The 24,457-nt window shown below is 36.7% G+C and overlaps 2 protein-coding genes across 2 annotated transcripts; both read left to right on the top strand.

Annotated features, from left to right (window-relative positions):
- Positions 1-1,504: 1,504 nt before the first annotated feature.
- Positions 1,505-8,408, top strand: LOC117394876 (deubiquitinase OTUD6B). Its single transcript, XM_034921099.2, has 7 exons — positions 1,505-1,719; positions 2,310-2,464; positions 3,027-3,125; positions 3,375-3,687; positions 6,891-6,952; positions 7,237-7,343; positions 8,270-8,408. The coding sequence occupies exons 1-7, from the start codon at positions 1,662-1,664 to the stop codon at positions 8,352-8,354; spliced, it is 879 nt and encodes a 292-aa protein (XP_034776990.2). The 5' UTR covers positions 1,505-1,661; the 3' UTR covers positions 8,355-8,408.
- Positions 8,409-12,269: 3,861 nt separating this feature from the next.
- lrrc69 (leucine rich repeat containing 69) lies at positions 12,270-20,660 on the top strand. Its single transcript, XM_033993779.2, has 8 exons — positions 12,270-12,879; positions 13,717-13,843; positions 14,225-14,297; positions 15,958-16,153; positions 18,042-18,113; positions 18,489-18,590; positions 19,733-19,912; positions 20,261-20,660. The coding sequence occupies exons 1-8, from the start codon at positions 12,703-12,705 to the stop codon at positions 20,369-20,371; spliced, it is 1,038 nt and encodes a 345-aa protein (XP_033849670.1). The 5' UTR covers positions 12,270-12,702; the 3' UTR covers positions 20,372-20,660.
- Positions 20,661-24,457: the final 3,797 nt, after the last annotated feature.

Genomic DNA, 24,457 nt, shown 5'->3' on the forward strand with positions numbered 1-24,457 from the left:
CATGCCAATTCTGGCAATGTGGTAAATCAGTGCAAGGAAAAACATGTTATGATAATTATTTCTTATCACCTATATAATTTATGGAAAGCACTGACGTGGCGTTTTGCCTTCAAATTCATGTGCAGCAATGTTTGTTTTTCAATATTTCAGACTAAAGAAAAAAATTATTACTTCACCGGCATCAAAATAAGTCCCGGTACTGAGTACCGGCAGAATTTCACCCCTGAGTTTAGACAGAAAGAGAAATCTACAGTTTAGGTTTTGTATCTCAATTAGATTTCAGAGCTTCCTCTGAGATATACTGCCCTAATTTATAAATGCAGCCAATTTGTTCAGTCACAGAGTTTCCCATAAGTTATTTTCAATACTTTGTATTTGTCCAGTCCAGTAATGCTGTGTAAGTTTCAAAGAAAAAAGGAAAGAGTTAATTTGTTATTTTAATCTGAGAATCTAATTTCCTATGTATTCTTGTATTGCTTTGTGTTTGTATATGGTTGTTTTTCAATGTGTACAAAGAACGGCATATATCATACACTGCATGTAAACAGCTGGAGTTGAGAATATCTGTGTATGATTCCTTTGTGAAAAAAACAATACCTGCTGCATGTAAAACATACTTTTTAAAATGCATGTGGTAACGTTGTTCTATAATTAATGACAAAAGTATCCCATGATAGCCTTACTTTTAGTTCTTTAAAGTTTACTGGATTGTTTCTGGTTACAAGAACTAACCAGGAATCGAAACATTAGCGGCACAATATATAACTAGTGAAATAAATAAATACAAAAATATGTATTTTCATATACTTTTAACTGTGCATTTAAATACATAATGCATAACAATGACAACTTTAGAATATCATTTGTTTTGCTGTGTAAGTTTTGTTTTTATCAATGCAAGTCCAAAGAGCAGGTTAATTTACTCTGCGTTCAAGTATACCTTAGTAAAACTTCCAGAAAAAAAAAAAAAATGTGTTATCCATTCTGGAAATCTACAAGGGACATTTTCAGATGTTTTGTGTGTATATTTTTTTTCAAGGTTCTAGAAGGGTGATAATGGAAGCAGTGGGTTGGCAGAAATCTCCTATTAATTCAGGAGAGCAGTGCCAAACTACAATCCAATATCGTCTAGTTCAGCTCTATCAATGCAAAATACGTCTTGCATCTTGCAAGCTTGTTTACGCACACTGATTCATATATATATATATATATATATATATATATATATATATATATATATATATATATATATATATATGAATGTACTAGGAGAAAAACAGTAGTTATTTTGTTATTGCTAGTTTGTATGCAAATATGTAAAGCCATTGGTTGGTATTGGCAAAACAAAAAATATAGTATCCAAATATATAAAACCATAACTAACCACGTGCAGCTCCACATTATAGCCGAGGGCGATATCTAGTTACTAGACGATTGGACACCCTCGCAGTGGTATAGCCATTACTAGCAGCTACGACCTTTTTTTCTACGTAGACTACATTTCCCAAAAGCACTGGCGGTCAACTTCCCCATGTGAGGTATACGCTGTATCGACTCTTGTCGCGAGGAGAGGTCAAATGGAAAAGGGTATAGTAGTCAGTATGTTGGTTTTGCTGCTGTTTTAGTGGTTCTTTTAATGAACAGTAAAGCAAAAGGCGATAATGGAAACAGACGAAGAACTCGTTAAGCGACATCGCAGTGAGAAGAAAGATCTTCAAGGTGATATATATATATATATATAAGCAAGTGTGTCAGCAAAACGGAACTGGAAGCTTATTGTGTGTGTTAGAATCTGCAATGCAACTGTACAGTATTAATTTTAAGCTTTCGGGAAAGGTACATTGAAAAATGTAAAAAGCTAGTAGAGTACCAGTTCCGAGGCTTCCTAAGTGCATCCTTAAAAATACGAAAGTATATAAATAGGCGATACAAATGCAATGCTAACAATTTCTTTTTTTGTGTGCATAGATTAATTGCGTGTGTTTTAATACGAAAACACTGCATTCAAAAGTATTGAATGTATATTTGTTTATTGATTTAACATATGATATGTTTTACTCTGCAGCTGCCAGTAAGATTTTGCATTTCATAATGCATATCTAGACGGTAAATGCATTATCCATATGCTACAGGCGGTTTATTACATGCAGTGAACATATATAAAATATAAGAACGCTGTTTCACTAAGCAGGGTTTATCACCACTGTCACGTCAAATATTTAACTTGTACAGATCAGCATTTACAGTTGAGATCATAGTATGCTAAAATACTTTTCTAGTAAGATTATTAAAATGTACCATGCTTGCAGCTAAGATCCAGGGTATGAAAAATGCGACTCCAAAGAATGATAAGAAGAGACGAAAACAGCTTGTTGAAAACATTGCCAAGCTCGAGGCTGAGCTGGACCAAAAGCAGGAAGAAGAACTGAAACAGTGGAGGAATAATGTGGAAGGAGGGGGGAAGGTAGGCTACATATTGGACTTATGTACTGAAAAAAAAACACTTATGTCCAAACGCTTGTCTACATGACTTTGAGTTTTACTGCAGAAGGAGCTTGGTCAGTTACTATAGGGATTTGAATAGGGTTACAAATATCACTGGTCTCAATACCACCGTGAATGGATGCCAAAACCCTTCATGCAAGCCATGCCTATAATAGAAATGACACCTACCTGGTGAAATGGTCGTTGCGGTCAAATAATAATGAACTGGGGTATTAAAACATAAGGTCCAGGAAGACACACATTTAATAGTATTGTATTCGATTCAGAACAAAAACTTTAACCAAATGAAGCATTATAATTTGCATATTAGCCAAGCTTTTCCTAGAGAATAATGTAATGGTACAGATACAATAAGCAAAAGCATTTTATGTATTGGCTTGCAGAGTAGCCTTTTGTCTTGCATTTCAGTATAATGGCCAATGTGATTCATTTTATGTCAGTCTTCTCTGTAGTAACATTTAAACACACATACAGGTATAGGTGGAAAACACCAGTGCACATCCTTCTGTCTTTTTCTTTAGGTTGAATCAGCCACAAATGGATTTGGAAATCTTGTTCTGGAGAGTGAAGAACACGATGATGTCAAGGATTCCCGAGTGTCCAAAGCACAAAAACGAAGGGTACACGGCAGTGTTTTCTTTTTCAGCAGTACAGTACAGTGTCTGTTTTTGCAATTTCACTTTTTCAGGAACTTTGGGGGAAAGTCTTGTAATTATGATGGGCAAGTTGGAAGTCCTCTTGAAAAGACCACGATGCTTAACCTTTAATAATGTGACGAGTAGTTCACGTTTACAGTTTTTAACATGTCTCAAATTGATCAATGCTGACTCCAGGTTTACAGCCTTGAACATTCCTTTTAAATTCTTCAGGATAAGAAGGCTGCTTTGGAAAAGGAGAGGGAGAGCAGAATAGCTGAAGCTGAAATCGAGAACTTATCAGGGTCACGACACCTTGAGAGCCTGAAGCTCTCCCAGATGCTGGCTGAAAGACAGTTGCAGATCAAGCAGATCCCTTCAGATGGCCATTGCATGTACAGAGCCATTGAGGACCAGCTGACTGACAGAGATGGCTCCCTCAGTCTATCAGAGCTAAGAGCCCAGGCAGCTGAATACATGAGGAGCCATGCTGATGATTTCCTGCCATTCTTAACAAATCCCAGCACTGGGGATATGTACACACCAGGTAGGGGGGTTAGCAGGAACATGTCCTCTAGGGATCTAGTGATGTTTCAGACTGGTAACTTGTCATCGAAAGTACAAGCAAAGATCGGGCCAGTAGATATCTTCGCCTATACTTGTCAGTCATTAAGTGCCATTATAAAATAATTAACCTACCCAGCACTCCAGATAAGGTTTTGGGTCATTGAGTAATTTACTACCCAATTTCAGTGGAAAAGGCAAAATATGCAGAATTTTCCACCTGTTAATCCGTTAAAAAATATCTGCCTATTTTCTAACGTGATCCTCTGTTTTATCAGCCAGCGGATCACATTTCATGCAAAAAATTGTACCAAACCAGCAGAAAATTGAGTCAAAACACAAGGGCAAATTCTTATTTCCATCCAGTCTTACCAATCGCTGGTTTAATTAGGACAACATAAAACAAACAAACATGATCATAACAAATTATGGGAGTTCTAGGTTTGAAAGGACATAAACTGCAGTGTACAAAAATGAATGAAAACTTTTTTTTTTTGGATGTACACAAAAGGTTTAAACAGACACAGTTTATGTCCCACCCAGCTAACTTATGACTGGGCTACCGCAGAGAAAATGCAGATATTCAATTGGTTGATCGTATCCCAGAGGTCCTTCAGGAAAAAAAAAATATGTTGAGTACGTACAAGCACTGCATAAGCGAGCAGCACTGTCAACAGACTGCTGTGGCTTAGTGAGCACCACTTTGAGGACCACTGCTCTACACAGATGAAGACAGTCTAATACGTCCTGAAATAAATTATTTTTAATCATGTAAACCTTTTTCTATTCCCCCCACCCCCAAAGAAAAAGCATTTTTCTGGGATCTGGTCAACCCCATCACCTTGAGCACCGTTCATTGACATTTCTGTGCAGGCAATTTATTTTACCCAAAGCCGACCTGAATAAGAACAAGATCTGACCACCCCTTTGTGTCAAAGTGAGACTAGTTTGAATTATTTTCCAGGGTAGTCCTATGTGAAACTATACTTTGGAAATAAAAATGTATAAAGTAATAAATAAATAAATAAATAAATAAATGCATATGCTTTTAAAAAAAATCATCAAACCATCCTTATATTTCAGAAGCATTAAAGTGGGCAAAGTAATGTTAACTTGTTAAGTCAATATTGCAACAAGTATATTATTATTTGTTTATTTAGCAGACGCCTTTATCCAAGGCGACTTACAGAGACTAGGGTGTGTGAACTATGCATCAGCTGCAGAGTCACTTACAACTACGTCTCACCCGAAAGACGGAGCACAAGGAGGTTAAGTGACTTGCTCAGGGTCACACAGTGAGTCAGTGGCTGAGGTGGGATTTGAACCGGGGACCTCGTGGTTGCAAGCCCTTGTCTTTAACCACTGGACCACACATATTCCTTATAATATATAGTATAGTATAATATCAAAACATTCCAAAATCATAAATCTGCACAAGACAAGCAACGGTGCTAAAACTAAATGGTAAAATAGCGCATCCCGGTATGTATCGAAATACTGAATACTGTACTGTTAAACTGAAGACGGTCCCTGGAGAGAAATGAAAGCTAACTTACTTGAAGGAATGTATTGTATTTATAGTATGTTCATCCACAACATTAAACACTCTATTATAAATCCTACTTGAAACTAAAAACAGCTGTGTACAATTCTACTCAAATACCATGTGTATATTAGGGGGATGGTATGGTCATTTTGCTTTGTTATCTTGTTTAATAACCCATTTTTAAGTTTCATGCTTTCCCCAGTTTACTCACACAGACCTGAACAAGAAAAAGTCAATTTAACAAACCATTCTGTTGTAAAGTCACCTGTCCATGTTTACTACTGTATTCTGCACTGTACAGAAAGCTTGTATTCCTTGTTGAAGTTTTTATTTCTACTTTTCAAAGGTAAGCCCAACGTATATATCTGAAGTGCAAAGCAATGTGTACACTGTATCATTGTCGAACACCAATCTCTACTTAATCTATATTTATAGACATTATACTGTAGTTTCCTCTAGAGTTCTTTGTTAAATTGACTTTTTCTTGTTCAGGTCTGTGTGAGTATGCTATATTAAATGGGGAAAGCACAAATCTTATTAGACAAGACAACAAAGGAAAGCAAATTCCATGTTAGACAGGGAAGAATACATATGGATCACGCACAGGGTTTCCACTTCTGGATCCCTACTTTGAAATATTGCACTAAACGCAATGTCAATATTGCTGTGTGTGCCATGTTTGCACGCTGTTTTGGGCTGGGATAAATACTCATGGATGACATAGAGGGGTTCCCCTGTGTTTGTATTAACTTTGAAATGAGCCGCCCGAGGCGATTTATCCCCTGAAATACCGCAGTTATTCAATCTGAGTTACATTTGTGCACATTAGTGAATAAGAAGCTGGCCGAATAAAAAGCCAACTTCAGCATCGTTGAATTTTTTGTATTATTTTGTAGTTTTCCAAAGTAGCCTATAGTTTGACTCATTTGGGGCTACCCTGGAGAATAATTCAAATTAGTCTCACTTTGACACGAAAGGATGGTCGGATCTTCTTCAGATCAGCTTGAGGTAAAGAGAACTGTTTGCATTGCAATGGGGTTGTATTTCAGTTTGGGATTGTAATACACAAAGACACACACACACCCACAGACAAGCACACACAGCTGCTTCTAACACAGGGTCCATGTTGAATGTCAGGGTGACTCAGTCTCACTGCTGTCACTGTTTTTTTACTGGCAGATAGTCGTATTGACCGTGCTGAAGCAAGCGAAAACCTAACTGGTGGAAGTTTACATTATCCACCACTTTCGTATATAGAAAATAGACACTGATTCTTAGATCATTTCATATACCACCAAAAGAAACCGTCAGAATAACTAACGAACCATATTCCACCAAAAGAAACCGTCAGAATAACTAATGAACCAAACTAGTGGATAGAGTCCCACCGTGTTTTCCGCAGCTTTAGAAAATACTGAATCGGTGGGACTAACAGGTGCGGGAAAAAAACAGTTGAAATAATGTGATCCTCCACTGAAAAAGTTAAAAGCTTATGTTAAAGTTGTGAATAGGGCCCACCAATACCTATTGTAAGAACTTTTCAAAATAAGAGAGATGACATTGAGGTCTCCATCATGACATGGTATGTTACACATAAACAATACAGCCTTGATGCATTCTTTTTTTTTTTTTTTAAACAGATGAATTTGAGAAATACTGCTCTGACGTAGCCGAAACAGCAGCATGGGGAGGACAGCTTGAGGTAAAGCTATTCTGTTCTTTGTGCACTTTGGTGAACAGCTATAGCTAACACAATAATTCCATACATCTGAGCTGCTGTGCACTATGGTCTCAAATGTGCACATTTGAAAGAAAAACATGTTTTTGCAAAAAAATGTATTCATTTCAATGATTTTAATTGTTTAAATCAGCTGAATCGACCCTATCGTGTTTTAAAAAGAAAATCCACAAGAATCAGAATTTGCTTACTTGTTCTAATTCATTTTGATAGTGTTATCGTATCATTTGTTTTTCTTATTTTTGCAGTTGCGGGCTCTGTCACACATTCTTAAGATGCCAATAGAAGTCATCCAGGCCAAGTCCCCTACCATAGTTATAGGCGAAGAGTATGAGAACACACCAGTTAGGCTAATGTAAGTTATTATTCAGGTTTCCATTGTGCTTGAAGAAATTGAAGAATTAGTTCTACAATAGGGAATTTCTCCAGAATTCATTTTTTCTGTGGGCTTCATTTTATTTTATTATTGTTTTACTCCACTATAAAATATATTGTATGGTAAAACTATCGGTGTACCTTTTCAGACCTACTGAAACAGTCCTTGGTGGAAAAAATATACCTATTCAATGCCAAATGCTTTTTTGGTTATGTTACTTTTAGAAATGTAATCATATTTGTATTAAATGGCCGATAAGAATGATTTTGAAAATGTGACTGTAGGATGTAATCTGGGTTCAGACCGTATATTTGGCTAATTAAAATATGCTATCTGACAGAGGCATTGCAAGAGATATTTCTTATCTTTCATGCCATTTTTTCATCTGCCGCAGTATGTGACCTATGCATTTATTTTTCCTGCCTCAGAGCTTTCTGAATCTTGGCGCCTCATGTTTTGCACACCTTGCCTGTAATGTGTCTCCTGTCTCCTAGTAGATTTCATTTTTTTCTTGCTTCAATTGAGAACTTTATCCTTTGCTGAGAATGGAGTCTATGTGAATGCTCACTGTTAAACCTGGCAAGGAGACGGGGGAGGGGTGGGGGTGATGATCACTGGCTATTTAGGATTTGTGGAAGTAAAGGTGTTTATTCATGGAGATACTTGGTGTTTCAGTATGGTTAGTGACCCCGGATAAGAGACAGAAAAAAAACATTTAAATTAGCCCCTCACATATACATATACATACTCACACACACACACACACACACGTATTGATCGTTAACTCTTTGCAATGCAGCAGAGCAAGCTGACTTAATAGCTACCCTGTACTAGTGTACTCTTCAGAGATTCTGTATTCTTTAATGTTTTGTTTCCTCTCTGATAATGAGCTGTTTATTTTTCAGATACATGCGCTATGCATATGGACTGGGAGAGCACTATAACTCTGTGGAGCCACTAAGTGAAGCGGCTGCTGAAGAGGAGAGCTAGAACAACTGTGCAAATCCACCTCATTTAAACGACATATTAAACATGCTCACAGTACCTTTATCAGTGCAAACAAGCAACACGTTATTATAAAGCCCTTACAAAGTATACTTCCTGGAGATTATCATTTCTACACAATGTAATTGAATTCAACAATTAAAAGCTCTCAAAGTCATAACATACCTACAACAAAGACAGAGTAAATAAATAAGTTATATGAACAAAATGCAAAGCAGCAAAAAATTGTAACAGTACATACCAATATGTGGAAAGAAATGATAGTAAAAAATATATATACACAGTACACAGTATATATAGTATATACACACACACACACACAACTGTAGTCAAAAGTTTACATGCCCCAATGGAAATTATTTGTTTCAACAATTTTTTTTGCAAAACTCCAAAAATGCTAGTTCAAAAGTATTCATACCCTGAGAAGGAAAATTAAATTAATAGCTAGTTGAGGCACCTTTAGCAATAATAACCTCTTTTAAACAATTAGGATATCTGTCGATGAGCTTTTGGCATGATTCTTTAGTCATTTTTGACCATTCTTCAATGCAAAATTGTTTGAGTTCATTTAAATTCCAAGGACATCTCTTGTGCACAGCCGCCTTCAACTCATACCAAAGATTCTCAATGGGATTTAGATAGAGACTTTGACTAGGCCATTCCAGGACCTTGATTTTATTATTCTTTAACCATTCTGAAGTAGAGTTTGATGTATGCTTTGGATTGTTGTCATGTTGGAATGTCCAGTTACACTTTAAACCAAGTTTTGTAGCAGAGGATTTCAGATGATTGGCCAATATCTTTTGGTATACTCTGGAATTCATTTTTTTATGTATTGGAACTAAATTGCTTATGCCATTAGAGGAAAAACAGCCCCATAGAAGGATATTACCACCTCCATGCTTGACAGTAGGTATGGTGTTCTTTTCTTTGTATGCCTCACCAGACTTTCTCCAAACGTTATGACTATCAGCGTGACCAAATAGCTCGATTTTTGTTTCATCACTCCACAAAAACATTAACCAGAACTCATATCCATCATTCAAATGTCATTTTGCAAACTTTAAGCGATTGTCCTTTTTCCTTGGCCTGCAACCATTGAGACCTTCACCATACAATAGTAGACCTACAGTTGAAATGGAATCCCTAGTCTCACTTGCAGCCAATTCACTTTGAATATCTTTGGCAGTCAATCTCAGATTGTTATTAACTTTCCTCACAATTCTTCTACTTGTTCTTGGTGAAAGAACCTTATTTCTTCCAAACTGAGGGAGTGTTGTGCCAGTACCATGAGTATTGTACTTGATAATAGAAACAATAGTTGAAATTGGGATACTCAAATGCTTGGAAATCTTGTGTCCTTCTCCAGCTTTATGACAATAAATCATTTTCTGCCTAAGGTCTTCAGATAGCTCTTTACTTTTTCCCATATTGGCTTATCATTGAAAGGGTGGCGCGGTGGTTAGCGCTGCTGCCTCACAGCACAGTGTGTGTGGAGTTTGCATGTTCTCCCCGTGTTTGCGTGGGTTTCTTCCACAGTCCAAAGACATGCTGGCTAGGTGGACTGGCCTCTAAATTGCCCTGCGATGGACTGGCATCCCGTCCAGGGTGTAGTCCCACCTTGCGCCCTATGTCTGCTTGGTTAGGCTCCGGCTCACTGCGACCCTCTATAGCAGGGGTGCCCAATCCTGGTCCTGGAGGGCCGATGTCCCTCCTGGCTTTTGTTGCAACTGTGCCCTAAATTACTTAATTGGACCAATCAAGCCCTTATTAGAAGCTTAATTGGTCCAATTAATCAATTTAGTGTACAGTTTGAACAAAAACCAGGAGGGCATCGGCCCTCCAGGACCAGGATTGGGCACCCCTGCTCTATAGGATTAAGCGGTTACAGATAATGGATGGATTATCATATTGAAATTTTTAGTACCTTGTAGACCATACTATCATAGCATTAAAGGATATGAATACTTTTTAATAAGCTTTTTTGAGTTTTGCAAAAAAATTGCTGAAATAAATAATTGTAGACATTTTTTGTAACTGTTTTCCCTCAGCCACAAAAGCAAAACTTTTGCTACAAAAGATTTTTGTTAAAATTCTTTGTTTTTGAGAAATTATAAGTTTCCATCGGGGTATGTAAACTTTTGACTACTGTATACACACACATTATTTATTTTTTTATATATATATATATATATATATATATATATATATATATAGATATATATATATATATATATATATATATATATATATATATATATATATGCACATACATACACACACCACTGTTTTTTTCCCCAACACAGCTTTTTTCCTTTCATTAGAATGTAATGACTCAAAATGGGTTGTTTTTGTTAAAGTTCTGATGCCACCTTTGAATGTAAACATCAATCTCTCTTTCCTACTTTCACCTGAAGAAGAGACCTTTGAGGTCTTGAAACCTTGCAATTAATTATTGTTTAGTTAGTCCAATAAAAGGTATCTTATCTTTATCTAGAACCAATTATAAAATTCCTATGCAAATTATACATTTATATATCGTGCAATGTTATTATAAGACCAAAAAAACTGAAATGGCAGTGGGCCAGACATGTAGCAAGAAGAACAGACCATTGCTGGACCAAGGAGATACTAGACTGGATCCCAAGAGATATAGAATAGAAAGAAGACAAGCGTTCAATTGACAACAGAACTGGCGCAAGGCACAGGTGTCGTTGTCCATCAAATCAACAGTAAGACGGTCACTCTTGAAATCAGGACTTAAAGGATGTGATGCAATAAGAATACCTCTGTTAAGAAAGGGGAACAAGACTAAAAGGCTAAAATATGCACAAGAACACAGAAATTGGACTATGGAACAATGGTCAAAGGTGCTTTGCACTGTTGATGGATGGAAAACGACACCTGTGCCTTTGCCAGTTCTGTTGTCAATTCAAAGCTTGTCTTACTGTTCCTTAAGGACATTATCTTCAAGTATTGCTCATCCTTGTTAGACAGCTTTTTGGGTCTTCCAGTCCTGGGTTTGTCAATTACAGATAATGTTTCTCTGTACTTGTTGATTATGCTTCGGATACCACACCTTGAAAATCAAGTGATACAAGCTATTTCAATGTTTTTCCTAATTTATGCAAGTCAAGGTTGTTATAATAATAGAAAACACTAGTGGAGGCTTTGAGTGATGCTCATAATGCATCAGGCTAGAAAAATGCAACATGTCTAAGACTTTTGAACAGCAGTGTGTGTGTGTGTGTATTTTATATATATATATATATATATATATATATATATATATATATATATATATATATATATATGTATGTATGTATATATATATGTATATGTATATGTGTGTGTTATATGTATATAGATAGATAGATCATGAAGTGTATTTTACATTAATTTTAAATGCATGCACCACTTATACAACCTGATTTTTATATTTATAGTGGTTTTGCTAACAGAATCTTCCATTTGGTTTCAAGTGTGCAGTTTCAAAATAAAATGACATAACATTATATTTTAAAACATGGCATTTAGTAATATACTAAATAAAAACACGTTTTCGGTTTGTTCTATTTTCCATTCAAGGCAATCTGTTATTTCACCTCTGCAGTCAAGCATCTTGCTGGCCGAAAAGCATATCAGTCGTTAGGGAAGTGCCTGGTTGGACCCTATTTCCACCTCGACGCTACATTTCCTTTTCACGGACACAGTCTCCCTCTAGTGGCTGCTAGTAATAGCTATTAAACAGTGTTATCTCAAGAAGTGTCACACAAGCTTTATCAATTTTAAACCAAAGTACTATATAAATGTGCTTTTTAAGCCTTATATATATATATATATATATATATATATATATATATATATATATATATATATATATATATATATATATATATATATATTTAGATGAAACAACTTTATAACTATTCTTCCTTGCATGAATAAGGAACGAATTAGATGGGGGTTCAGAAAGATTTTACACATCTAGTTCTGCCACAGCTTTTTTTTTTTTTTTTTACTATAATACAATTTTAAACAGCAAACTAAAAAACGGTGCTCATTAAAATTTTAGCAGTGTACTGTGTCCGTTTGTGCTCATGTTTCATTGAATGGTTATAAGGTTATTTAAATGTTAACGGAACACTAGAGGGCTCAGTTGCGCTCACAGGAAAATTGGGAGGCACCACAGCGCGGTAATACTTTGTTTTCCTTTTAGGTTAGGAGCGACCGGTTTCCATGGACACCATAAGCGGTTTGTATGGGCAGCAGCGCACGGTTTTGGTACAGCCACATATAGGCCTATTCTATTAAATAGCCACAGATCGCAGATATGTCTGACGTTCTTGTACTGAGAGCAATACAAGGAAATGCAAAAACTTTAAACTTGAACAGTAAGAAGCTAAAAAGAGTCCCGAAGGCTGTTGGGAAACTAACTTCGCTTTCAATTCTACAGCTGCAAAATAACAGTATTGCAACACTGCCATGCGAAGTGGAATCACTAAACAACGTGAGTATCTCATTGTTTTTAGAATTTAATTCCGTACTGTAATCAGTATTTAGTGCCTACACATGAAAGGACCTATGAAACCATTATGCTCCAGTAATTAACATGTCTTTTTTTTTTAATAAAATGTTGTTTAGTAAACTATAACAACTATATTCTCCTTGGGGAATATTTATTTATTTATTTTTTAATTTAGTAGTTGCCAATTATTTTTTGGATTTTCTCCCAATTTAGAATAGCCAATTATTTTTTTAGGCTCAGCTCACAGCTACCACCCCCGCACTGACTCGGGAGTGGCAAAGACAAACACATGGTGTCCTCCGAAGCATGTGCTGTCAGCTTCTTTTCACACTGCAGATACCTCAGAGCTACAGCATCGGAGGACAACGCAGCTCTGGGCAGCTTACAGGCAATTCCGCAGGCGCTCGGCCAGACTACAGGGGTCGTTGGTGCGCAGTGAGCCGAGGACACCTTGGCCGACTTTAGCCCTTCCCCCACCAGGCGGCGCTCTGCCAGTTGTGCGCCACCCCTGGGACTCCCATCCATGGTCGACAGTGGAATAGCCTGGACTCGAACCAGCAACGTCCAGGCTATAGGGCGCATCCTGCACTCCACGCAGAGCGCCTTTACTGGATGCACCACTAGGGAGCCCCCCTCCTTGGGGAATATTTAATTGTATATCCAAAATGCAATGCTACAATTGGTATAAAGAAATTATTAGAATATAAATGAGCTATGTAGGTACAAAATGGACATCTCAATGTATAGCCAGTGGACGAGAACATAATATACATAATATAACCCACTCCTATGTTTTACCTCTTGTTTATTTATTGGTAGTTGACAGAGCTCAACATAGGAAACAATGTCCTTGAAGAGGTACCAGTGGTACTGAAGCATCTTAAATCACTAAGGAAACTTCACTTGTTTGGAAACCGAATTGAAAAAATACCCTGCAGTGTATTCGGTAAGCCACCTGTAAAATTGTATTTACTATACTCTACACCAAAGTGCAAGATGAGATGATTGATCTGTTTAGTTTAAATATTGTACTGATGTTGATACTGAAGTCTAAAGGCTATGTTCCCATGAAGAGTAAAAACGTTTTACTATCTGATTCAATAAACAACGTATATTTGTAGTTTCAAATATAGCACATTTGTTTTCATACGGAATGATGTTTACTAGAAGTTACTTGAATTAGAATAAATTATCACAAATGAGCAATCTTAAGAGCTCCCTCCACTAGAACCCACTTCCTAACACAATTGTACTCAGTCTCTGGTGGTTAGGGGAATTGCAGTTTAATTATAAAATACTGTAATAGTAATCCTGTTTCTTGTTTCAGACGGTCTGAGAAATTTAGTCCTCCTGAATCTGAACAACAATAACATCTGGGAAATACCACCAGATATCCAATGGTAATAAATAGCATTTTATAGGTATTTTATGTGTATTTTATTGACCCATCAATGGCGATGAAATGGTTATGAGTAGAACCCCGTGTTTTTCACAAACACGGAATAGCACGAAATAAAACAAAATGCAACATATAAAACGAAATAAAACTAAATGCAAATATGAAACGAAGTAAAACAAAAAATAATTATAAAGCAAGCATAGACATTTTTAAATTGGGAGGTTTATACAAAAAAATACTTTAAATAACTACTTGCAGTCGTAGTTGTCAAGGCTCAGCCATTACCATAGACACAGTCTGAAGGGAAACGGAAGCTCTGACTAGCACTTGCACAGGTGTATAATTTGGAGTGAGTCATTTGGGAAGATACTGTCATCAAGCATTAGCTGTTTATTAATACTTTTCCTTTGGGGGAAAATATGGCTTGTTTGCTTATATTTTGTATTAGTATGCTAATTCTTTGTTTTATTTCAAGTGGTGCAAACTTTGCACTGGAGCAAATGCTGTTTTGGTTTTGAATGAATTTGAATGGATCTTCTTTGCTTATTGTTTAAATACTGAGAAACCCCAAGCTTGCTGTATACTGGAGCCCTGCTTCAGTGCAATGGGATTGAAATACAATTCCTATCGTTTTATTTAATAAGTAGATTATGACAGCCCCACAATAGTAGTGCAGTGTAAATATATATATTTTTATTTTATCTTATTGTATTTTTATAGAGGGCATGGGCAGCATTTACTGTAAATAGGCAGTTAATTGAAAAGAGTGGGGGACTGTACGTTACAGTTAATGCCGCTCATGAGAAATTATGGTAACTAAATAATTTTTCTGTGCAAGGACTCTTTATGTCAAAGTCTTTATGTTTAAATAAAAAAAGAGTACGGTGGCGTAGTGGTTGGCGCTGCTGCCTCACAGCGCCAGGGTCCTAGGTTCGAATCCGGCCTAGGGTACTGTCTGTGTGGAGTTTGCATGTTCTCCCCGTGTTCGCGTTGGTTTTCTCCGGGTACTCCGGTTTCCTCCCACAGTCCAAAGACATGCTGTCCAGGTTGATTGGTCACTCTAAATTGCCCTCTGTGTGAGTGTGTGAGTGAGTGAGTGTGTGTGTGGTGCCCTGCGATGGACTGGCGTCCCGTCCAAGGTGTAGTCTCGCCTTGTGCCCTGTGTATGCCGGGTTAGGCTCCGGCTCACCGCGACCCAGTAAAGGAGTAAGCAGTTAATGATAATGGATGGATGTAATAAAATGACATTTGTGAAAAATAAAACAAAATAAAACTAAATTTGTGAAAAATAAAATGAACAATTATAAATATGGACAATGGTAGCAGAAGGACCGCTATAACGATCCATGAAATGCAAATAGTATCCCAATGCAGTATCGTGGAAACTCTCTGAACCAGACTACTGTGCAATATTTGTTCACATTGGTATTATCCTGATATCAATTAATGGGAATATATACTGTATATAGACCATGTCTGTATTGTTTTTAAGCTTCTGTAAGGGGCAAGTTTTGTACCGTAATATGCACAGATTATGGTAATGGTTGAAACTGAACCATGACCAGATTTCATTAGGATGAGTTGCATATAGACAATAGTGTCATAGTTAATTTTAAAATAATAAAAAATGCTAAAATATCATATCTCTCTCTTTTTGGCAGGCTTATTAACCTCGAACAACTCAGTTTAAACAACAATAAGCTGAAAAATCTTCCTTTAGAGCTGTGCTTTCTAGAGAAACTTTCAGAGCTTCAGCTATCCAATAATAACCTCACAACATTGCCTCCTGAGTTCTGCTTACTAGCAAACCTTACCAAGCTCCGTGTGTCAAGAAACTGTCTGAACGAGCTCCCTGAAGTATGTGTTTCTGGTGTCTGAATATCTACCTATCAACCTATCTATCTAGCTAGCTATCTATCTATGTACTGTATCTATGTATCTGTCTCATTTCAACTTGGGCAGTTCGTATTGCATTAATTTCAAAACCATTCCCACATATTAGAGGTTGCTGTTTGTACTCCTTCCCCCACATATTGTTATTAAACACTGCACTTTATTATAATTCCAAGGTGAAAAATGTACCTTTACCTGCTATTAACCTTTGATTTCACTATGTAACACAATTTTTGTTCCTGGGTAGTAAGTGTTATTTCCTAATTGCTTATGCCTCAAAAGTATAGAAAATGGCTATTATTCCCCACAAACTTTGCTTTTGTGACCAGGACAGTGATATTTTGAAATGTACCTATTTCCAATGAGAAAACGGGCGAATTTGTCTCTTTTCGTTCACATAAAGTCAGAAAAAAACAACATATGAATCCAAATTAACATGTATTTATACTAAAGTATACAGAAATGACTACAAAAGATTTAGAAGTGAGTAGTTTTTCGACATTTACGATTATACTGTAAATCACTTTCACGAATCAGCCCCCAAATGTAGTCTCCCATCATGTTCTCGTTATATATCCTGGTGGAAGCGCTCGCCTTGCTCCTCCGAGTACGCTCCCATTTTCTCCTTGAATTTATCAAGATGAGCATCAAGGATATGGACTTTGAGGGACATCCTACAGCCCATTGTGCCGTAGTTCTTCACCAGAGTCTCAACCAGCTCCACATAGTTTTCAGCCTTGTGATTGCCCAGGAAGCCCCGAACCACTGCGACAAAGCTGTTCCAAGCCGCTTTCTCCTTACTAGTGAGCTTCTTGGGGAATTCATTGCACTCCAGGATCTTCTTTATCTGTGGTCCGATGAAGACACCGGCTTTGACCTTTGCCTCAGACAGCTTAGGGAAGACGTCTTGAAGGTACTTGAAGGCTGCCGACTCCTTATCTAGAGCTCTGACAAATTGTTTCATAAGGCCCAATTTGATGTGCAGTGGTGGCATCAGCACCTTCCGGGGGTCCACCAGTGGCTCCCACTTGACGTTGTTCCTCCCCACAAAGAACTCTGTCCGCTGTGGCCAGTCCCACCTGTGGTAGTGCGCCTTGGTGTCCCTGCTGCCCCAAAGGCAAAGATAGCAGGGAAACTTGGTAAAACTGCCTTGGAGACCCATCAGGAATGCCACCATTTTGAAGTCTCCTATGACCTTGATGCCATCTCAGAAAAATGCATATATGTATCCACTTAGGCAGCTGGAACTAAACTGAACTGGTGGGCTTAAGGCCCCTGTATTTATACTACTATTTATATTACTGGAAAGTTCTAGAAAGTTCTAGAAGTTACTCCAAGTTTACTCAGCACTGAATCTATCTGGAATGTTCTGGAAAATAGGTAAATTTCAAAATATCATTGTCCTGGTCACAAAAGCAAAGTTTGTGGGGAATAATAGCCATTTTCTATACTTTTGAGGCATAAGCAATTAGGAAATAACACTTACTACCCAGGAACAAAAAAAAAAAAAAAATTGTTACACAGTGTTTTCATGAAATCTTAAACTAGTTTATCATGTTTTTTCATGCTTTACCGTATCAGTGGCTTCCAATGTTTGTTTTACTAAACTTTACTGTGCTTTTAATGTTGTTAACAACAGCAAAAAATGACATATGCTACATATGCATCTACATACAGTATGGAAACATGGTTAAATGATTTTCCTCTGTGTCCATAGTCACTGCAAAGCAGTGTCCAAATTAATACATTGATTTTGGGACAACTTTTTAGTATCATAATAATGTCATCTGTGTAACCATTTCATTTTTATATTTTTTATGCAAATGTGACCACTACCTGTCTTTTACCACAGGGGATTCACAAATTAAGGAAACTTCGAGTGATAGATGTGGCAGGAAACCAGCTGAAGATGTTTCCAGCAACTGTAAGTATAATGGCTGGAGGGGTTTCCTTTGGCCCAAATTTGTATGTGATTTTTTTTGTTGAAAGTTGTTCCAATAGCAAGCTACTTCTAGCACCATCATAAACAGTCCATTTCATGTGAATATAACCACTGTCTGCTAGGACTGTTTTATAAAGTGCTCCCCCTTTATTAGACAGCCCTTTATACCGTGGCTTTATACGCTGCAATTTATCTCCTTTGTCCCAATCTGTCTTTGTCTGAAATATCAGAAGTTGTCAAAAACAACACAAAGGAGGTTCAACATCAAATTTCACATCTGGTAAGAATGCATTTTGAGGAATGTTGTCTGTAATGTATGATTTTGGAAATAATTTTCTTTCTTTTTTTCTACTTCAGTTCAATGAACTGTTACTGGATGAACTTTACTGTGAAGACAATCCTTTCCTTCAGAAAAAGCTCGTCCCGTCTATACAAGACGAGGAAATCTTATCTTTAAAGGTATTTAAATGTCTGAACAAATATACTCCTGTTCTAAATTAATAATTAATTCAGCTGTGTCTCTAGCTGTTTGTCTTCCTGTTTACCCAATACAAGACAATAACAAGACATGTTAGTCAAAGTAATTTTGTTTTTTTAACCACATTTATTGTGGTGGAATTGTTCAAATGCAGGTGTATTGACTTTGTCTAATTCTAAGTAATCACTTCACAAATGTTCAACCTAATGCCTGAACCCAATGCTTTACTTTTTTGTGTTTAAAAAGGACGCATTCCTTAACTATAGTTTCCGAACACGAGCTTGAAAATGACTTTTAAACAAACTACAGATTACATAGAACTACAGTAAGTTAGAAGCCTATAAAGTTTATTAAATGTCATCGCAGTTCATTATAAAGGTAAAATGATGTAGGTTGAAAAAGCTATTAAAAGTTACTGCTGTATAGCAGAGTACCGTGAATGCAATGTAAATCACAGGCAAGCATGGTAAATCACAAGTAGGTAAAAAAAGCAAGTGAAATGCAAACTTGTTTACTATGTATGTGTGATACTGTATACGCATGGAAATGGCATTCACAGAATTTACAATGGAAAACTTTTATAACACTGTATTTGTGCTAAAAGCAATATAGTCATATTTTTGTATAAAGTAACACTTTAAAATAATGGCCACAGATTCATAATGAATTCTGGCTGAATGCCACAGAAATAACCTGAATATCTTCTGCACTTCCTCTGAGTTCTGAAGTAATTAATTTTGAATTCAGCCCTATTGTGTATTTAATTACCCTTATTCATTTTTACCTTCCTTTTTGCTAACATGTATAGTATGCATTCATACCCTCTTAATCGCTGCCAGGGGATTGTGAAAAGTGTTGATGCATGCATGAATGCATGCCTTATACAGGTGAGCAATATAAATTGTTACAAAAGAACATGGAATGAATACAGGTAATTAAATCCACATGAATTAACAGGCTGAATTCAAAATGAATTACTTCAGAACTCGGGGAGCGCATAAGATATTCAGGTGTTATTTCTGTAGTATTCAGTCGGAATTCATTATACATTTGCGGACATTATTTTAAAATGTTATCTTGTATACTTTAATTTTCTTATTTCATTCTTTGTTTTAATTGTTAGGAGATCACAGCAAGGTATATTCTAAAGGAGCTGAGAGTCCGTCTCTCTGAAGTCCGAGTGGCTATCACACGCTATCCAGAGGTTAGGATTATGCTTTCTGAAGCAAGCATGTGCGCCTTGTGTGGGAAGGGCTTTCTGAACATTTGGCTGGAATGCGTGAAGTTTGTGAATATAAGGAAGGTAAATATTTAGTCTGATCAGAATATGGTTCGTCTGGGGTTCTCATGGTAACATTCTGGGTGCAGCTTAAATGGGATAAAGGTTCATTAAAATTAATTTATAAAGTCACCCATTAAATTATTTTATTACCCTGAATGAACACTTGCAGAACTAAACATTACTTTCTGGCAAAAGAATGGATTTGGAGCTAACATGGTCCTGATATAGTACCATGTTACTGCAATTGAGACTACTAAGCCTTTGTGCTCCCATATATATATATATATATATATATATATATATATATATATATATATATATATATATATATACACATAGGTAATATTATACTGCTCTCTTTGTTTGTAGGAGATGAAGATTACCAGTAAAATCAACACCATACCTGTGAGAGCTTTGCTTTGCTCCTACAAATGCTTTAACCAGCAGGGCCATGATTATTATGGTGTTGCTGTGCCATAACAACACATTTATGTGTTCTGAATCAACTGTGCTGAACATGCCAAGCCTTGTTTGCATAATATGATAACATCTAATATATTACAACTGATCTTTTGGTATTACTGCACCAGCTTCATTTCCCCTGTTTTCTGTAAAAAGTTGTTGCCACTTTTCCATCTTCACCATGAAACCAGTCTGTAAAACTCCCATCTTGTTCCAGAATCAAACTGGAGCTGCTGACGGTTCCATTCTATAGTCTAGAATCCATTCTTCGATCTGTAAAACAAAGATTAAAGCTCTTCTACATGTATATCACATTTTTGTATCATTGCCTTTTATAGTATAATACATTACAAAAAATGTAGGTTTAAGAAATATAACACTTGAATGATTTCTGCCAACACACAATCCTAACAAGAAAACTCTGTGGCATATAAACCTTATGTCAATATTGTTCTTATTTTCCTATATTATTTTATAGGAATATCTCAAGTGAAAATGTTCAGTTGCTAGTCCACTGTTCTTACCGACTGCTGCAAGTCTCTTATATGCTGAAGCGCCCTCCAGTAGATACAGTGCATAAAATCATTAGGAAGATAATGATTTGTATATATACTGTATATTCTTTATATTCCTTATGGTAGATTCAGCATAATCGTTTATGATATTTGGAACAGGGTGCTGTTACATATGTCGGTCGTCACTGAATAATACTGAATCAGACACAGATCAGTGGGTGTTGACACGCCGCACAGGCACACAGATTTAATTACAACACAGGCCCCGACGCTAGGGCACTGAAATTGGTAATCCTAGCGCCAGATTTAATAAAGAAAACAAAACAAAACAAAGCTAAAAATAAAAGTTTGCCCACAAATAGCGCACACTAGTCCCACTAAAAGGAACATCCTGCTCCAGGAACCTACTACACTACTAACCCTCACTTTACTGTTTCGGATTAAATCCCCTAAACTGACCTATTTCTGGGCTCCCGGAGTCCCGGCATCCTCACGGCGACTTCCTGTTTACCACAGCAGCAGCGCAGCTGAACCAGCGACAGGGTCCTCCCTGTCACAACATGATTTTTAAAATCTGTTCAACATAACAAATTCACTCCTGATGTTCAGTTTTACTGGCTTTTGAAACCTTGTATTCAGTCATTTTAAATATTTAGGTCAGCACAATGCATGCAAGTCACAGCTTGGATCCTTCCACATGTGAACAGTTCTATGAAATATATCCTGACATTTTCATCCTGGAATAAAAAGCCATATGTGTTACTGAACATGTTTGGACACAGGCATGTTTCCAGAGGAATTCCTGAGATTGCACTTTATTCAAAGCAGCCAGCCATGGCAGTTGCAGTGCCCAGACACTATATTACCACCCCCCCCCCCCCCCCAATGCTTTGCAGTTGGTACTGAACTGGCCTTGTCAGTTTGTTTTTCTTGTTTGCCTGTCTACCATATGTAGCTACTTTATTAAACAGTGTCTAGAAGCTTTGATATATCACTAGACGATTGTTTATTGTACTGTATATTTATATTAGCCCCCCAAGGTGTCCAGATCAGGGTGTTCATGTGATTTTGTAAGTAACTGTGTAACTTACATGAAGGTCATTCCAACCCCAATGGACCAAATTCTGGATAGGTGATTCCTCCATTTTTGGCTGATGATACAGTAACATAAAGTCTTGTGTTAACTGGTGCAGAGAAGGTGTGTACATGGAAAATAATAAGTGCGTACAAATAACATTATTATCATTATTTAAAAGATGTTTAAAGTGCTGTCCAACAAAAAATAATTAACAAAATGGGTTGCATAACCCCTATTAGCCCACTTGAGCTGGAAGTATGCATGAACAAGAACATTTCAGATGGGAGATTTGGTATTACGACCCTGACGTGACTCCACATACTGCTCTCTAACAATTAGAGGAATTTACCATGCTTTGTCATACTTATCTTCACCATGCTTACCTATGAATTACTATGATTCCATTATGTTTTACTTAAGCAGTAAGTCTTGACACACAGGGCATTACTTAAGCATTTGGTTTAATTAACAGCTACCAATAAATCACAAGATGTAAAGTATAACTTATACCCGACCAATATCTTAGTCAAGGTGCCCTAAGCGAAACAGGAAAGGCCATAGATAGTTTTAAAGGTCAACGTGTATTTACACACAGCTGTGTGAACCTTTGATTTCTCAAGGTGATAAACATGAGTATATGGATCATATCCATATTCCTTGGAGGGTAAGTTAATGATCTTAAACCCTACAAGCCTTTAAATGCAAGTGACCTGGGTAAAAGGATAGAAAGCATGTTTAATATGGCAGATCAATAAGAGGCACAAAGGTCAGAGTAGTGATTGCTTTGACATACCATAAGAAACCAACAATTATGTTCATCATAAAAGTGCCCTTGAAGAGACTGAAACCCGTGGGTACACCACAGAGATCTTTGTTTGCTTTTCTTTTACACCTTGCTCAGCTGTATGTTTGTTTCACTTGAATTAAGTCATTGCAAAATGGTATGGTATTGCTGTGCTTTATGTTTGTTGGTATGGCATTTTCACATCTTAAACCTTCCCCCCTCTTTAAATGAAGTTTAGCTAGATGATATGTTTTTTCTAAACTGCGGGTTAAGGGTGAGCTTTCTCAATTTCACATGAAGCATTTTGCATGCTAATTTACAATACACTTTAAGTTCTATCACATTTCCTTTGGCAAATACACATACTAAGCAGCAATATTTTTTAAAAATGTGTCCCCTGTGGCTTGCAGAATATTGGCATACTAAATTAAAAACAAGGTAGAAAGCTATGCAAGCAGCTATGTTTTGTTCATGCCTCCTGACAATCAAAGCTAAAAGCCTGAATATAGTTTAAATGTAACATTACTTTGATCTCTGTATGCGATTGATTAAGTTTCTTCTTTTATTGTTTTCCAGGTTGCCCTTGTAAAAGAGGCCATGGTCTCAATGGGTAAACCTCCTGGTTAAATAAATAAATAAATCTAAAAAAATATTTTTCCCCCTTTTTGTATACATGGATTAGGGGCATAGTACATTTTAAAAAGCACTATTGTCATTGTTATCTTTAATGTAATGGAATTACTGGCAATGTGGATAACTATAAAATACTGAAGAATATTACATTATTCAGAGGGTTACTGAATAATGTAATGACTGCTTTCTAATCAAAGGGTTTTGTTTTTTAATTTAGCCACTATATGTTGCTTTGTCTATTAAGTCCTATGGTGGCCTACATCACTCTGTCAACAACATTCCAGTTATTTATACTGTATGCACCAAAGTACTTTCAGCAGTGAAGACCCAAGCTTATTTCCCTTGTGAGTAATGGGGCATGTTGAACTCTGTTTTAGCCTGTTACCTGTTAACTTCAATTGTATCTAACTTTGTGACAAAAAAAAACAAAACTTGAGAGAATGCAATTGTCAGTCAGACCTCAAGAGCACACCAGAGAGCATTTGCTGAGGACAGCAGATGAATTATGCATTGGGTTTAATTGCACATCCAGAAACTAATGACATTCTAAGACATTAAGAGCAGAGGGAATCATAAATCGTGGCAAAGTGTGAATAAAACATGGTTTATAAAATTCTCATGAATTAATATTTAATATCTGAACCTTGGTGGACTACCAGCTACTTAGAAGTTTAACCCTGTGAATAGTAATGATGAAAATAGCCCATGTAGGTGTTGGAAACTCTAAATGCCCCAAACATTTAAAATGTCCTGTGTCAATTTTTTTAATATGCAACAAAACCTTAGACTAAAACAGCATCTGAAATGGAGAAATATCATTAATGGAGTCAACTCTATCATCCAACCACTAGCAATTAGTGGTACTGTGGTATTGTTCACTTGAATGTAAAATGTGTTTGCATTTCTAATAACTGCACAACAGTTCAAGCCAAGGGGAAGAAATCCAATGTACAGTAATCCGTCGCATATCCGACTGTTCTGGGACCAGAGTAAGAGCGGTTATATAAAATGGCGGATGAATGAATCCTGTTTTAAATACCATTATACACAGCTGTAACAATTACTATATTCACACAATTATTGTTTTGAGATCC

The sequence above is a fragment of the Acipenser ruthenus genome, chromosome 3, assembly GCF_902713425.1.
Source record: "Acipenser ruthenus chromosome 3, fAciRut3.2 maternal haplotype, whole genome shotgun sequence".
In the NCBI taxonomy this organism is placed as follows: Eukaryota; Metazoa; Chordata; class Actinopteri; order Acipenseriformes; family Acipenseridae; genus Acipenser; species Acipenser ruthenus.